Genomic DNA, 14,588 nt, shown 5'->3' with positions numbered 1-14,588 from the left:
TTTTTATGTGGCAGCCTAAAATAAAAATCTGTTTCTGCACTTGTTTAAACAATTCTCAAAATAGCTTATTTATATTTGTTCATAAAAGTTTCCTGAAATAAAATCTTATCAGTTGCAGAAATCTGAATGTGTATAGTCACTGTACAGCCATGGATCACTTTCATAAGATATTTCTAAATAGTGAAAGTGAAGGGAGAACATTTATGGTCATAACCTGTCATTTCCCAATACAGTTTTCCATCAGATTACATACATGATGGATTAAGATAGCTATATAGTAGATAGTAACTTGGCTTACCACAGAGTTAGAATGTCTTTGCAAAGTAGGAGAATATCTTTGTAAGGCTGTATCTCTGTACAGGTCAGCAACAGCAATGGAATTAGATTTCTTTTTCATATGAAATGAACTTTCACTCTCTATTGCAAAATAGGAAAACAAAAAATAAGACAACCTGTCAAAATGTAAGCCTATTTCAACCACATAACAGAGGTACAGACATATACACTGTAGCTGTACATTTCAGGCAAATTAACAGTAACAGGATTAGCTAATTCAATGTGCAGTATGTTGAAAATGTTACTATACCCTAGAATATAGGTACTATATGCAGTTAACAAGTACCAGACACACATTTCAGTTTTCTATGGCATTTTTGTACTCATGATGATATAATTTTCATGAATTTAGAGCTGTGATAACTTACCTTTTTTTTTAAATTTCCCCCTAATCTTCCAAAGCAAGGGAGATCTGAGCTATGGGGGCAGCAAATAGGCTCCTAAAGGGAATTTCAGACTTGAGGCTTCAGATTTCCTTAGAAACACTTGCTCTGTGATGGCTGCTGCTGGGCAATCTACAATTCCCTCTCCTCCCTCTGGCAGTTCTAGCCCTCTTTTGTAGGCTCCTCTTATGTTCTTCTTCTGTTAAACACCACCATGCTCCCTCCACCTCCTCTTTTTCCCCCACTAATGAATTTATCATCTTTGATTGCCGTTGGTGATAAAAACTGATGGCAGCTGGTGGCAGAAACAAGTGGCATTGGCATTACTCCCCTGGCTGTTGGTAAAGGAATATGTGGCGTGTGTAGATGAAACGGGGGCCCTAAACTAAAGCAGTGGGCTTTAAAAAACACCACTTCAATTTAGGGCTAATTAAACCCCCATGTCATGCACACACCACACTGGCTTACCTGCCTCTCCGGTGGGGAAGGGAGGGCGAGCTGCCAGCAGGCAGAGCAGTCCCTGAGCTGCAGAGGTGGCAGGGCTGGCGCTTCCCTCCACAGCAGTGGCGGCACCTGCCTGCAGGCACCTGGTTTGCGCAGTCCCAGGAGGCACTGCAGCCGTGGAGGAAAGCATTGGGCCCCAGGCTCGCCACTTTTCTTGGGCGGAGCCATGGAGCTGTGCCATGAGCAAACAAACAGCTCAAAATCCAGGCTGCGTAAAAACAGCAAAACTAAATAACATCTAGCTAATTTTAAGATACTACTGCCATTAAATGCAGAAATGTTGTTTTAAAACTATTTACAAATATTACATTTTTTTTGCTGTTGGGAAAGAATTTGAGTTCTAGTCATAAAATGTACATTTTCTTCACAAGAGATCAGATAGACACCTGGACTTGTGTGAAAGCTCATGGATTCACACAAGGTTTGAGTTTTGATAATAGGTTTGAGAGTGGATAAGTGAATACAGACCTTTAGTTTTATTTTGCTGAACCTGTAGAAATGAATATGCATATTTATTTATCAAAAACTATTTTCCACATATACCGTAAACAAAATTGTAGATACATATCCTAATGTTTAACATAAAAAGCATTTTATTGCAAGGAAAAAATGGTTTGTTTGTTTTTACTGATTAGTCCAACAGTTATTAAACAGCTTTTTTTGAATCTGAATCCATACTGCAGATCAGCATTGCATAGGAAAGACAAAGTTGCTAGAGTAAATGTACCTTCACTATCAAGATCATCACTCAAGCGAAAAACATTGTCCACTAACGGGTCGGGAAGGAAGGTCCAATCATAAGATTTATCCAGTGGATCATCACAGGAAGTCACATCAGAACAGGATCTTGATCTGTACTCTGAAAAACTCTTCATTTGGTATCTGAGTACCATTCGTGCCAATGCAGAACCTGCATCTAACAGTGTAAAAGAAAACCAACAGGTAACCCATTTTTCAGTGGATTCACCAAGATTTAAAACTACCAAAAAGGCTTTGTTTTTTAATTTTTAAAGATTAGGGAGCACCCTAGAAACAATGGAAGGTATACAGATTTACAAGGGCTAAATATCTGATCCCAAATTACCTGTGCTTCAATTTTAAATATCTTTCTGGAAGTTTTTATAATACGCTTAGGCACTGTTAGAATTTTGACAGTTATTACAAATTTTACGAACACTTACTTGTTTGTTTTCTTAAAGGAGCAGGTTTATCTGGGAACAAAGGAATCAGCCAGGAAGGCTCAATTTTCCCAATGCCATATCCTCCAAGACAGATACTGCTATTCGCTATATCCAGGCTAAGCTTCCTTAAGAGCAAGCTGATGATCTGGCTATCGCCTTTTTTTATGCTGATTGTCAAGGCACTCCGGACATCTTGCTCTCGAGCACCACTATTGAGTAAGAGCTCAACCAATTTAGAATTGCTTCCTCTCTCACAAACCTATTATCAAAAAAAGCACATATGAAGCAGTTTTTTACTTCATGCGACCTCTTGGCCTGGTATCCCCTCATGAACCATAAAATAATTTCCTAAACACCACAATGGAGATTTCTAAACCTGCTTAAGAAATATGAATGCCAATTTCCATTACTGAAGGCTCCTGGATGGCTTTTACCCAGAAGTATGATGACAGACCTCCAAAATTTAAAACAACTCTCTGACATCTGTAATTTAAATTTTCTGCCGTGATTCATATAAATGGTGGCTTATAGCAAGTGTTTTAAATTTACCTAGTCCCACGGGCCAGATAAATGATGCATAGCCAGCCCCTCAGGCTGGATGGGCCCATGGACACCCTCCCGCTACATGCTGGATCCTATGCACGCAGCGCTTCTGGCTTGTTGGGGACTAAATCATCTGTGATGCTGTATGTGGCCAGTCTGGGATGGGCACAGCATGTGGCACCTGCTCCAGCTGGTTGGGAACCCAGCTGGAGAAGTCTAGCATACTGGGGGCTTGGCTGTTGCTGTAGGAATGAGCCACATTGCCAGGTTATTTCTTACAGTGTTGCCAGGGCTCCAGTACTGATGCTGTCTCCCAGGTGCTTGCCAGCCAAGTGAGTGAGAGTCAGAGTGCTAGATCCGGAGTAGCACCACAAGAACAAGCTCAGTATTGTGGGTGCCTGGCTGCAGCTGTGGGAACAAGATGCAGTGCTGGGTATGTTCCCACAGTGTTGCTAGGGCCCCAGCACTGCAATTCTCACCCAGATACTTGGCTGCCATCACAGCCACAGTTGGGGCAAAAGTCTGTGGGCCAGATGACTGGACTCTGTAGACCAGATCCAGCCTGGGGGCCATATGTCTGACACCTCTGATTTATACCAATGAAAACAGCCTGGCATATGGCACTTAGGCTAGGGACAAAAAAATTACATAAACTGATCAGAAACCAGTTCAAGTCTGTAACACAACAGAAATTCAGTGCACATAAACCACTTTCAAAATGGCCAAAACTAGTTTAAGATAAACCTGGATGGATGCAGTATCAGACTTAGGTTTAGGTTAAATAGGCTTATTGAACTTGTCCCAGAACTGCTACAGATTCAAGTTAACTCACAGTCCCGCAGCATCCCAGGATGGTTTGTACTACGCCTGTGCAAATAGGGAAGTATTCGATTCAGATTTGGATTTAGCCAATTCGGAGGACAATGATTCAATTCACTGAATCAAATCACCATCCCCGTTCAATTCAGCTGAATTGGCTTTGAAAGTTTCGGTGCTCATTTGGAAAAATTCATCACTTGGATTGGCCAGGGAGAGCAACAGGGGAAGCCCCGATGTCTACCCTGCCCAGCCCCAGCCTCCTGGCACTTAAAAAAAGCCTTGCACTCACTGGCTGCAGCAGTGGCCATCAGGGCCTCTGAGTGCTCGTGGCAGAGCCCCCTGTGCAGTGCAGGGCAGCGGGAATCGCCCCCGCCACATCATTTGGCACCTGCACAGCAGCTGCCCCATGGCGTGGGTGCAGCACAACTCGGCAGGGCGCCGCATACTGTCTCGGAGCTGGGGCCACTGGGGCAGAGCGTTGCTGGGCTCCAGGGGACTGCTGCAAACATTGAGTATGGGGGTTTTTTTTCTTTTCTTTTTTTTTCCCCTTCAAAGTGCCGGGGGGCTGGGGCTGGGTAGAGCAGCCACGGGGGCTTCCCCTGCAACTCCCCCCACCTGGGGAGAGGCAGGCACAGCTAGATGAACCATGGGAGAACCTGCAGCTGCCCAGCTCTCCCTGGCCAATCTAAATCTTTTCTGAAACTATTTGGATGCTTTGAATCGACTTGGAGCTTTTAATGGGTTACCCGATTCAATTCAGATGTGGAGATTTGGCCCCCGAATTGGGCCAAATCTCCTCTGAAATGAATCGGCAACTGAAGCTTTGCACAGCCCTAGTTTGTACCCCTTCCCCACCCCCTTGCAAAGCCCCAACTCGCAGGGTGGGTAGACTAACCTGGGTCTAAGATGTCTGCACCAGCTGCTCTAGCACCCCCTGACTTGTGGCATGGGCCACTGCAGGCATGTGGCTGCATTTCCAGAATCAAAAGTGAATGTCTATTCACTTACTTATCAGTTCAATCTACGCAGTTTAAACTAACCTGTGAGGACTGAACCGATTCAGCCTCAGGTTTTTTGTCTGTACTCAGCCTTAAAGGCTTTAGTCAGCTTTACTCCTTCCACATTCCCTATCACTGTCACTGCAGTGAATGGTATTTAGCTTGAACATTCAAAACAATTCTTAAAATTCCTGTTAATGCATCAGTATGTCCATTATACTGACAGTTACAACCCATATCAAAATAATTAAACCAACACAACAACCAGGTGTAGATTAGGCTGTAGGGCTGCACCATGTCTTTAAGCACAACCTAGAGAAAAGGAGCACTAATCTAGGGAGAGCACTGACTGAGAGGCATAACTCCTCTCTGAACTCCCTGGTGCACAGGGACAATGTGCCCATAAATTCCAGTTTGAATATTAATTCATGCCTTCTAAATATTGGTCCTGTTCAGTGGAGACTGCAGTGGGTTAGTGAGTTTCAGTCAATCATACATCAAAAAACAGTCCGTACACGCAGTGTTTTGAAATTCTTATTGAAATTAAACATATCTCAATCGCCTTTTTTTACTCAACCAGTTTCAAGTTTAAAAAAGCTCTTGTAATTCACACACTCATGCAGACATTTTAGAAACAGAAAAGTCTTTGTTCTGCTTCGGTTTATGAAATATTTCCCCTGATGCTTCAATGTATGAATCACTGCAAAACAGTATGTGAAAATATTTGCCAAAAAATAGTTGTGAATAACAAGATATGCATGTTTTATATTCAGTGTTAGGAAATTATTATTAAATGTACTGTAGTTATCAGTCAAATAAAGAAAAAACAGTATAAAGGAAGAAATGGTAAAAGATGTGATGGGATTTCTATCAGTCTGGAGTTCTGGAAGGTGTATGTGACAATGGCACCCAAGCCCCTTAGGTACTGAAATTCTTCCCAACGAGGGAATCAATGGTTGTCTTTTTGTTCATTTCAGTGATCTTTGCCCAAAGCCACAGAGTGACAGAACTCAGCTTTCATTAAGGGATGTTCACGGAATTGCTGGATTGCAGCAAACAATTGTCATAGTTAGAAGCAGGCTCACATACCCACGTACAATTTAGAATCCAAACAGCAACACATTTCAACAGCGTGCAATCCCTTCTATATTCATGTGCTTACCTGATAAATTAAAGAGCTTGTCTTTGTTTTCTTATTAGCATCAGCACCCAGTAAAAGCAAACATTCGGCCATAACGCTATTGCACTCAGTGCATGCTTTCTCCAGCATCACGTTTTTAATATCATCATTGTCAGCTATTTTGGCAAAGCATTTACAACACAGGCTTTGACACTAAATAGGGAGAAAAATAATAGAAATTAGGGTAGCACACGTCAGAATGGTTTAGAATAAGTGGACATGGACTTGTAAACAATAGAGAGAAGATACCTGTTGATTTCTCCGTTCAGTGAAAAACATGGACATCTGATAGAAAATTACTGTGTCAAATGATTCATGTATCAGCAGCTTAGCAAAACAAGGTGACAAGTCAAGTATTGTCAAGACTGTGCGAAAACCCTACAAAGATAGTAAAATGATGTGAATGGCAACAAAGAAATTAAAGTTAGACAAAACAGACAAATCCCATCAGTAAAATATTCAATTCGCAGCATAAACAGAGCTATACATGCAGTCTCAGAGTCATTGTGCATGGTGGCATACAGCCAAATCATTTCTGGCTCTGGCATGAACACATAGGAGAAGGAAGTCACAAAACCTCTCCCTTTCTTTCTGTATACACTGCGCAAGGGTCACACAAAATAATATTCCAATGTTCAGAAACTGCCAGCTGCCTCCTATTAATTTGCAAAGAACACTTGCCACACAAAGCAAAGGAGTGAAGGGGACAATGCCCTGTCTTAGCATGGTTGCACTATGATGTTAAAAAATCAGTTTGTTAAAAATACTGAGAGTGAATTTAAAAAACAATGAGAAAAAACCCTGCAGATTGCAAAAGTAAAATCTCATGCAATAAGCCAGAGATGGATGACACAGACTAAATATAAGAACATTTGTCTCAAACTCACTGAGAGTGAATCATGTGTCTCTATGCCAGTCATTAAACTAAGCTTGAAATGAAAAAAGGGAGTTTGTGAGGGAGAGGTCATACTTGTGATATTTCCAGTGTGGGCTGAAACTAAAGTACTGGAACTCTCACAAAAAAGTGACCTGACACGATAATTTTGCTTTACTAGAAATATTTAGGGGATGACAAACAGGGAAAGCCTCACATCTGCAAGAGGCAGAACTTTCATGTGAGCCACACCAACTCCAACACTACACCAACACTTCCATAGGAGCTACAAAACTCACTGCCAGATAGAATAAAGAGTACTGTCGTCACTGTGTTCAAAACCATATGTGAAACCCACCCTACCCTCTCAATACATCATTCTCACAATAGCCTTCTCTCAGACAACTATTTACATTTATAGTTAAAGCATCTATACAATAACTGTAAACTTTTTGCAGCTGGTAGGGCATGAAAACAGATGTTTTCATGTTTGCTTTGATAAAACACACTCAGGTACCACAATGATGGGCACTTTATAAAATGGTAACAGATCAGAAGGCTGATTGATAGATTGTTATCAAGGGATTTTTACTCTGTTTTGCAGATGGCACAGATTTAGACCAACATTAAAACTTGTAGTTGCATAGTTCTGGACTGAATTCATGCCTTTACTATAACAACCTGCATCACTGAAACATGCATCACTATAACAACCTCAATATACTGCTAAGAGTTTGTCTGCTTCGCTACCTAGCTATCATAATAAAATAAAAAAAACAGGTATTTCAAATAAAGATCTACAATTCAGGTGATTTAAAAAAAATAAAACTGTTCCCATATACACACTTCTTTCATTCATTCTTATCTTTGCAGTAATAGATACCACATACGTGCATCTGTATTTCAGTGACTTCATTAAACCTCCGTAAAGTAGAAACCAAAACTGTTGCCAGCACGTGCATAGTAGCGATACACAAACTCTTTCTTGTAATCAAAGATCCTAGAAGACTCAAACCCAAACACTGTATTTCTAGAAAAAAGATTGATAGTTAATTATTGATCCTCAGAAAGACAAATATGTAGTACACAAATATGCTGCAGATTTAACCCTGAATCTTAACCTGCATAAGTAAAAAAGATCTTCCTATATACCTTGATCATCTGGATACATCTGTAGTGTGTGAAGTATAGTATCTGTAGCACCTTGCTGGGATAAAATTTCTAATGCACCAGAGCATTCTGCTACAGATGAAAGTATTTTTAGTCCACATCTCTGAATAGCAGGATTCCCAATAAACTAAAAGAGAAATTAATAGAAAATAAGGTGATCACAGTCTTTTCTCTGATATTCAATGGTATAAGGAGAGTTGCTTATGATTCCTATTTCCAACAGCTGTGAAATTATAGCTGATCTGACAGTAATTACTGCAATTAAATATTCAAACCTCTCTATTATAACTCCCTTTTTTAAAATTTTCACCTTTTAAACTGAAATTTTCCATGCTTGAATTTTTTTCACAAGCGTGCTTTTTTGAGGAAGTTTGCTCAGAAGCTATTCAGCTAGCATAAGAAAATAAAAAACACCCTAAAGCAGACCTGTTATTTAAGAAATTAAAAAGTATAAATAAAGAATTCTGCAAAATATGAAACAAGCAGATAAACTCGTAAGACTGTCAAAATACTTTGGGCAAGGCCTAGTATACACATAAGCTATTAAAACATCTCTTTTTCAGCTATGTGACCAATTGATGACTGGTCTTCTCCATTTCCTTTTTTTCCATTTTTAGTCTAAAGACTATATTATGGGAGGGAACTTCAGGTGTTCCAAAGCCCTGTGGATCTGATAAATTCTGTGGCTATCAGATTTGACATTTTACTGATGTGCTACAAGATTTAGCATCTTTATCAGAACTGCTATTTTACTGCAGTAAGGAGCCAACTATTTTGTTTTCTCCCTACTCAGCTAGAATAAGCTTGCAGGCCTCTTATTCTCAAAGTTTCCCTTTAAGGCATTATAATGAGCCTACCCTTCCCAATAGCAAGGATAAGGGGGTGGGGGGAAAGAGGGAGCCAAAAAAAGTTTCCATTGGCAACAAGAGATCTGTTTTCTAGTAAATCACATTAATGAACTACTGCTAGATATTTATTCAAGCTACTTTAAATTTTAGCTTATACAGGGCCTGGATAAGATGGTCTTTAATTTATAAAACATCATCCATTCCATAAAAAAATACAACAGAAGTGTCTAAAGAATACCATGAATTCTCTAATGATTTCTTTTGAATTATTTTTAAAATAACTGCAAAGATGAACCTTTTGACATATTTCAGAACACAGCAAAGTAAGAAAAAAATGCAGCTGGACACAGACATGAGAATTAATTTATTTCATCTTGTTTAAGAAATCAGTAAGAAAATCACTTTACTGTACTCAAAGCAATAAACAACACCTGCAACTACAATGCATAGACCAAATTTAAACAGGATGAAGACTTTAACCATACCCTGTTCAAAGCATCAAGCACCAGTGTGTGAGTCCCTTCCAGCAAACACTGGTTTTTAATTACTTTTAACGTAAGATCCAGGTCAGCACCTCCCACAGCTCTGAAGGGAGTGTTTGGATGTTCTTGCACTGTACCTATAACACAAAGGAAAATGCTTTTCAGGAAAACAATTTTAATTAAACTTCTGCAGTTATTTACAAATAACTCATAATGCTTAATTCTGTTTTTGTGTTCACACCCATTTAACAATACTGACTTGAGTTACTCCACATTTACACTGGACTAAGAACCTAGTGTTAGCACTCACAGTTTTGCCATGTTGCCACTTGCTGTGAATTAATTAGTATGGCAATGAATTTTGGTTGTGATACACTGCAAGAAATTATTTATTTGAGCTCTATGTTCTTCAGTAGACCTACTACCCAATTCAAAATGCCTCCTTCTTTTGGATATTTTTGAAAGGAAAAGACTAGAAATAAATCCTTTTCTTCCTAGCAGCACATCAGAAACCAAATCATACCCATAGACAACATCAGCAGAAGGCAAGTACACATAAAAGAGTACATATATTACAGAGATTTCAGCACTCATGACCAAGTAGCACTACAGAAAGTACTTTGAGATTGTTTCAAGGACCCTTCTGTATTCAAGTTTCTACTGATTATTTTGTCTTATAAAAGGCCTTTTCTTCACATGTTATGCTTCAAATTCCAACTATGATTATATGCAAATGAAAAAAATGTGTTATTACTTCACTATGCTATACAAACACTCCCAGCATTTTAGCAAAAGAAGTTCTCTTTTGCTTCTCTTCCTATAGTAAATACTTCACATATTAAATATCCTGTTTATTGAATAGAGAAATAAGAACACTATACCACAAGTGAAAAGAAACTGAAATCTGAGTTAATACAAATAACCTGCATTTTAATCAAACTGTTTAAAAGTATGTTTTTGTTGATATTTAACTAAAATGACATGTAAACACTTGCAGAAAGCTGTCTGGAATTTATCTTCCATTAAGATTAAAAAGCTGCTACTCTACTCTAAAGAGATTACCAGCAAAATCAAAAAAAAACAGACTAAAAATAAGGTGACAAACAGGAAACACACTTTCAAAACTTTTACTAACCTTGTCCAACCCTTCTTTTTCTGATCTCAAAGAACAAAAGAGAACACACATTTTGTATTGGCAGATTGCCTTTAAGAAATGTCTTCACAAGAACTTCCTAATCATCCAGCTTGCCTGTTTGTTTGCTGGTGGCAAGAGCTGATATAGTTCAAAACTTGAAATCGTTCCCCCAACTTCTTGGTGTCAGTAGACAAGCTAGTGATGATATTCTATTTGACTCTGTACTAAAGCAATACTTGTAAATCCATTTTGACAGAAAGTTCATTACTACTACCTATTGTCATTTATGGTTAAGGTACAAAATGATGGCAATGGATCCGTACTTCTTGAGTCCATCAGTAATGGCATGGTAAGCAGCAATGGCTTGAATTCATCATTGTTGATGAACAGTCAGGAGTGTTTCAGCAGTGATGACTAGGACCTGAGATGGTGAATGCCTTTCAAGTTTTTTTTCTACCTTTTCCTCTGTTCCTAACCTTTCAGTCACAAAAGTTCTTTCAGTGTTAAGACCTAAATAAAAATCACTGAAAAAGTCCAACCTGAAGGTTTCGCAGTGAAATAAGAAACAATGAAAAATTGCCTTCTTCCTTCTCCCATTTGATGTATAATAATCTTATGTCAACTGCTTTCCTTTGATGACTTACCAGTGACCATAAAATGTAAAAGGACTCGAAATGCCTCCAGCTGAACAGATGGCAACTTTTCATGTTTCCTCATAGCTTTTACAACTTCTGAGGCAGTAACTGTCATTACATCCAGATGGAAGAAACTGCGAAAAAATAATAATTTATAAAACTATAAAAATGTCTTTCAAAATTGTATGCTTGTTTATTCTGTTAAACAGCATTAAGTAGTAGGAGTTTCGTATACTGTAAATCTCAGTCTCACAGTAAACAACTTCCTCTAGAGTTTCCTTCCATTTAGCACATCTACTGTTTTCATGCTTTTAAACTTATTTTATAATGCAGCATGAAACTATTTCTGTCCCGGAACAATCAGAAATAAGTTTTTAACGTAGCTCAGGATAGTAATATACATGTGGTAGGTTATTTTATTCTTGGGGACTGAACTGAACATTTCACATGTACCAGTTTAGACTCTGGTCAAGATACATGAAAGGATACATGTTCTCGTTAACTTCCATTTCCTCATAATTTATATATGTTGTTAATGAATGGACAGATTACAAATACAATCTAATATATTTGCATTATATTTTAAGACAAAAAAAATTCTAGCTTGGTATTAGCAATTGGTAGCAGAGCCTCTAATTAACTTTCAAGGACATTTTCTTTATTTGTTTGAAAGTATTTCTTGTTATTTTAAATATGGCAAAATTAGCTGTTAAACACATCAGGGCTGCTGTCCTTGACAACTTGCAATTCACTTCATTAATTCATTTATTCCTCTTTCTCTCTTCAGTAGCAATGTTTCCTTTAAAACAAGGATGCTCAATCCCTGGCCTGCAGGATAAATCTGGCCCATGAAGTCATGGCATTCAGCCCACAGGCATCAGGAAATTGGGGACAGGAAGTAGTGGCAATTAATACTGTCACCCCTGCCAGACTGCCAAATTCCCAAACCCTGTTGGCTTGATTAGGGCCAGGCCATGCCCCTTAACCCAACACAGCAGGATTGGGGCAGGCCACGCTCTTTCCCATGCTGCCAGATGGGGGTTGGGCTAACCCCCAACCCTCCCTCCTGCAGAGGCAGATCAGGCCCCTTTTTTTGGTACTCCAAATTATTTGCTACAAAATTTCTTTGAATCATTCTTATCCATGAAGACCTTGGTACAGAAGTCCCATACAATATTGTTGTTCCTTAACTTATAGATACAAACTTAGAATCAAGTTCCTACTGTGAATACTTATGTTTATGAGTTTTATGTTTGTTTCCTGCTAATATTTCCATTTTAGGCAACATACTGGACAATAAATTTGTGCATTAGAATATTCACAAAAATTAAATATAAAAAATAGGAACACAATCAAAGTTATTTTAACAAATGAAATGGTTATTTGTAGAAAAAGATTTCAATATTTACCCAACAATAAATGGAATTTACTGTAGTTTAAGGGCAGGCCAGAAGGTCCATTCTGATTTTGCTATTCAGGAGATTCAGATACTCTCATGAGTTGTCTCTGTAGCTACTCATCTGTACATTTGATCATGAGGCTTGGACACAGACTAGACCTTGGGCCTGGAGTAAATTTTACTCTAGCTGTCAATTTTTATACATTTAAAACAATTATAATACTGGATTTCCACATTATTCAGTCCTGGAAGAGATCACAGGACTATAAAAATATATTACCTTCCTTCAAAAACATGATTCAGCATTTTGCAGGCACTCTCAGCAACTTCAGGGACGTGCGAATGTTTCTTCATTATGTTCAAAACATTCATGTGTACTCCTTTTGCCAAAAGAACCTTCCTAATACTAACTACAAAACAAATTACAAATAGTGCATAAGCAAACCTGTATATAATAATTTAGGTTATGATCCTGAAAATGTTTGATGCATGTCTTTTATTTTGGTTAATTTTTAATAAGACAACTCATATTTCTGAAAAAAGTTCAAAAGCTGTGCAAGGTTTTGCAGAACCAATGCTCTATTTTCAAATATCTTCCATATACACAGTCACATACTAGACTGGGACTTGGGACTGAAGTAGACTTGTGTTTGCACAATTATACATTTTATAATTGTTTAAGTACCTAATAAGTGCAAACATGTTCCCTATTTCTACGTATGTCAAGTTATTATTATGGAGTTCAGGGGTATAGGTTGTAGCCATGTTGGTCTAAGGACATAGGCAGACAAGGTTCTTTGGGTAAATCTGATATCTTTTATTAGATCAACTGAAATAACTGGAAAAATTCTTCTTTGCAAGCTTTCCGTTACAAATACCCTTCGTCAGGCTGAGGAAGCATCTGCAGTTGGTGTGTGCTCTTCCTGTATATTACAGAGTTCAGAGCTTATAACTCAGTTTCTTTAGCTTTCTGGGGCTGGGAAGCTGAAGGTAGGGCCAGGAAACCCACGCGCATGGTGTGAGGGCAGGAGAGAGAGAACGGGAGCAGTGATCCCCACTGGCAAGGCCTGTGGGGCATATGGCCCTCAGGTACTTGGAAGATGGACTACCCTGATCTAAACTATAGCTATGATTCTGAAAACTCACATGCACTTCTAACTTTCAGTATGCGAGTAGATCCACTGAGGTCAAAAGGCCTGATCACATCTGAAAGTTAAGCAAGCATGTAAGTGGCTGTAGTATTAAAGCCATCATCATAGCTCAGATGACTTCTGTCTTGATGAAACTGAAACTTGGTCAGGGACTGAGGAAATTAAACATGGAAAGATACCTTTTCTTCTCTGTCTACCTCACTCTCTAAAAATTGGTATTTGCTGGCTAAAATAAACTAACGGTTCATCATTCCAAAAAACTCTCCCATCAACAGTAGCTAAAAGCAGATTAATCAGAATAAGAAATACACTTCCTACTATATACAATTGTATAATTTCAAAAACAGAGAAAAGTATTCCCCAACCCAAAGAGGTGACAGTATTACATGACAATACACTCCTAATATCCCAAAATATTACAGTTATAATGCACTACTGAAGGCTCAAAGTGAAGGTGAACATAGTCCCTTACCATTTTGTTTGGATAAAGTTGCCAAAGTATTAGCAGCTGCCTGAAACACTTCTTTTGATGCAGAATGAATCACCATAGCTAGCATCACTTCTCTGTGTGCTGGGTACCTTTCACAAGAGAAATAAATCACTGAATATTACAATGATTACCTTAAAATTCTAATATAATAAAAGGCTTAGTCTGTTTGTCTGTCTGTGTGTCTGTCTGTCCCTAACGCTTTTACACAACTGCGCATGCACCAAATTGCTGCATGGGCTGGGTGGCCAGGGGCGGGACTAGCCTAGTTAAAATGGGAGCCCCTCTGTCGGCCCTGCCTCCTCCTGCAGCCTCTAGTGTGGCAGCTCCCTCTGCCCCACCTCCACAGAGGGGGAAAAAAAAAAAATTGGGTAGAGGACTTAAAAAGCGGCAGGGCTAGCTGAGGAAAAGCAGGAGCCCTTCCATTGTAGTGGGGATGAACCTGAAGGGGGGGAGGAGGGAG

At 38.9% G+C, this 14,588-nt stretch overlaps 1 protein-coding gene across 2 annotated transcripts in view; it reads right to left on the bottom strand.

The window, feature by feature from the left end:
• The window catches only part of LRRK2 (leucine rich repeat kinase 2), a 106,659-nt gene that overhangs the window by 60,953 nt on the left and 31,118 nt on the right, over window positions 1-14,588 (bottom strand). For both annotated transcript variants that reach the window (XM_019543535.1, XM_019543536.1), the window contains 11 exons: window positions 14,111-14,217; window positions 12,768-12,897; window positions 11,098-11,222; window positions 9,322-9,455; window positions 7,971-8,115; window positions 7,709-7,848; window positions 6,194-6,322; window positions 5,927-6,097; window positions 2,405-2,663; window positions 1,951-2,139; window positions 299-417 (listed from right to left, as the gene is read on the bottom strand). In XM_019543535.1, the coding sequence (XP_019399080.1) occupies window positions 299-417; window positions 1,951-2,139; window positions 2,405-2,663; window positions 5,927-6,097; window positions 6,194-6,322; window positions 7,709-7,848; window positions 7,971-8,115; window positions 9,322-9,455; window positions 11,098-11,222; window positions 12,768-12,897; window positions 14,111-14,217 (1,648 nt within the window). The remainder of the gene's footprint in view (window positions 1-298; window positions 418-1,950; window positions 2,140-2,404; window positions 2,664-5,926; window positions 6,098-6,193; window positions 6,323-7,708; window positions 7,849-7,970; window positions 8,116-9,321; window positions 9,456-11,097; window positions 11,223-12,767; window positions 12,898-14,110; window positions 14,218-14,588) is intronic.

Source organism: Crocodylus porosus, unplaced genomic scaffold (assembly GCF_001723895.1).
Source record: "Crocodylus porosus isolate Cpor-Errol unplaced genomic scaffold, CroPor_comp1, whole genome shotgun sequence".
In the NCBI taxonomy this organism is placed as follows: domain Eukaryota; kingdom Metazoa; phylum Chordata; order Crocodylia; family Crocodylidae; genus Crocodylus; species Crocodylus porosus.
This window is presented reverse-complemented; position numbering and strand designations above follow the sequence as displayed.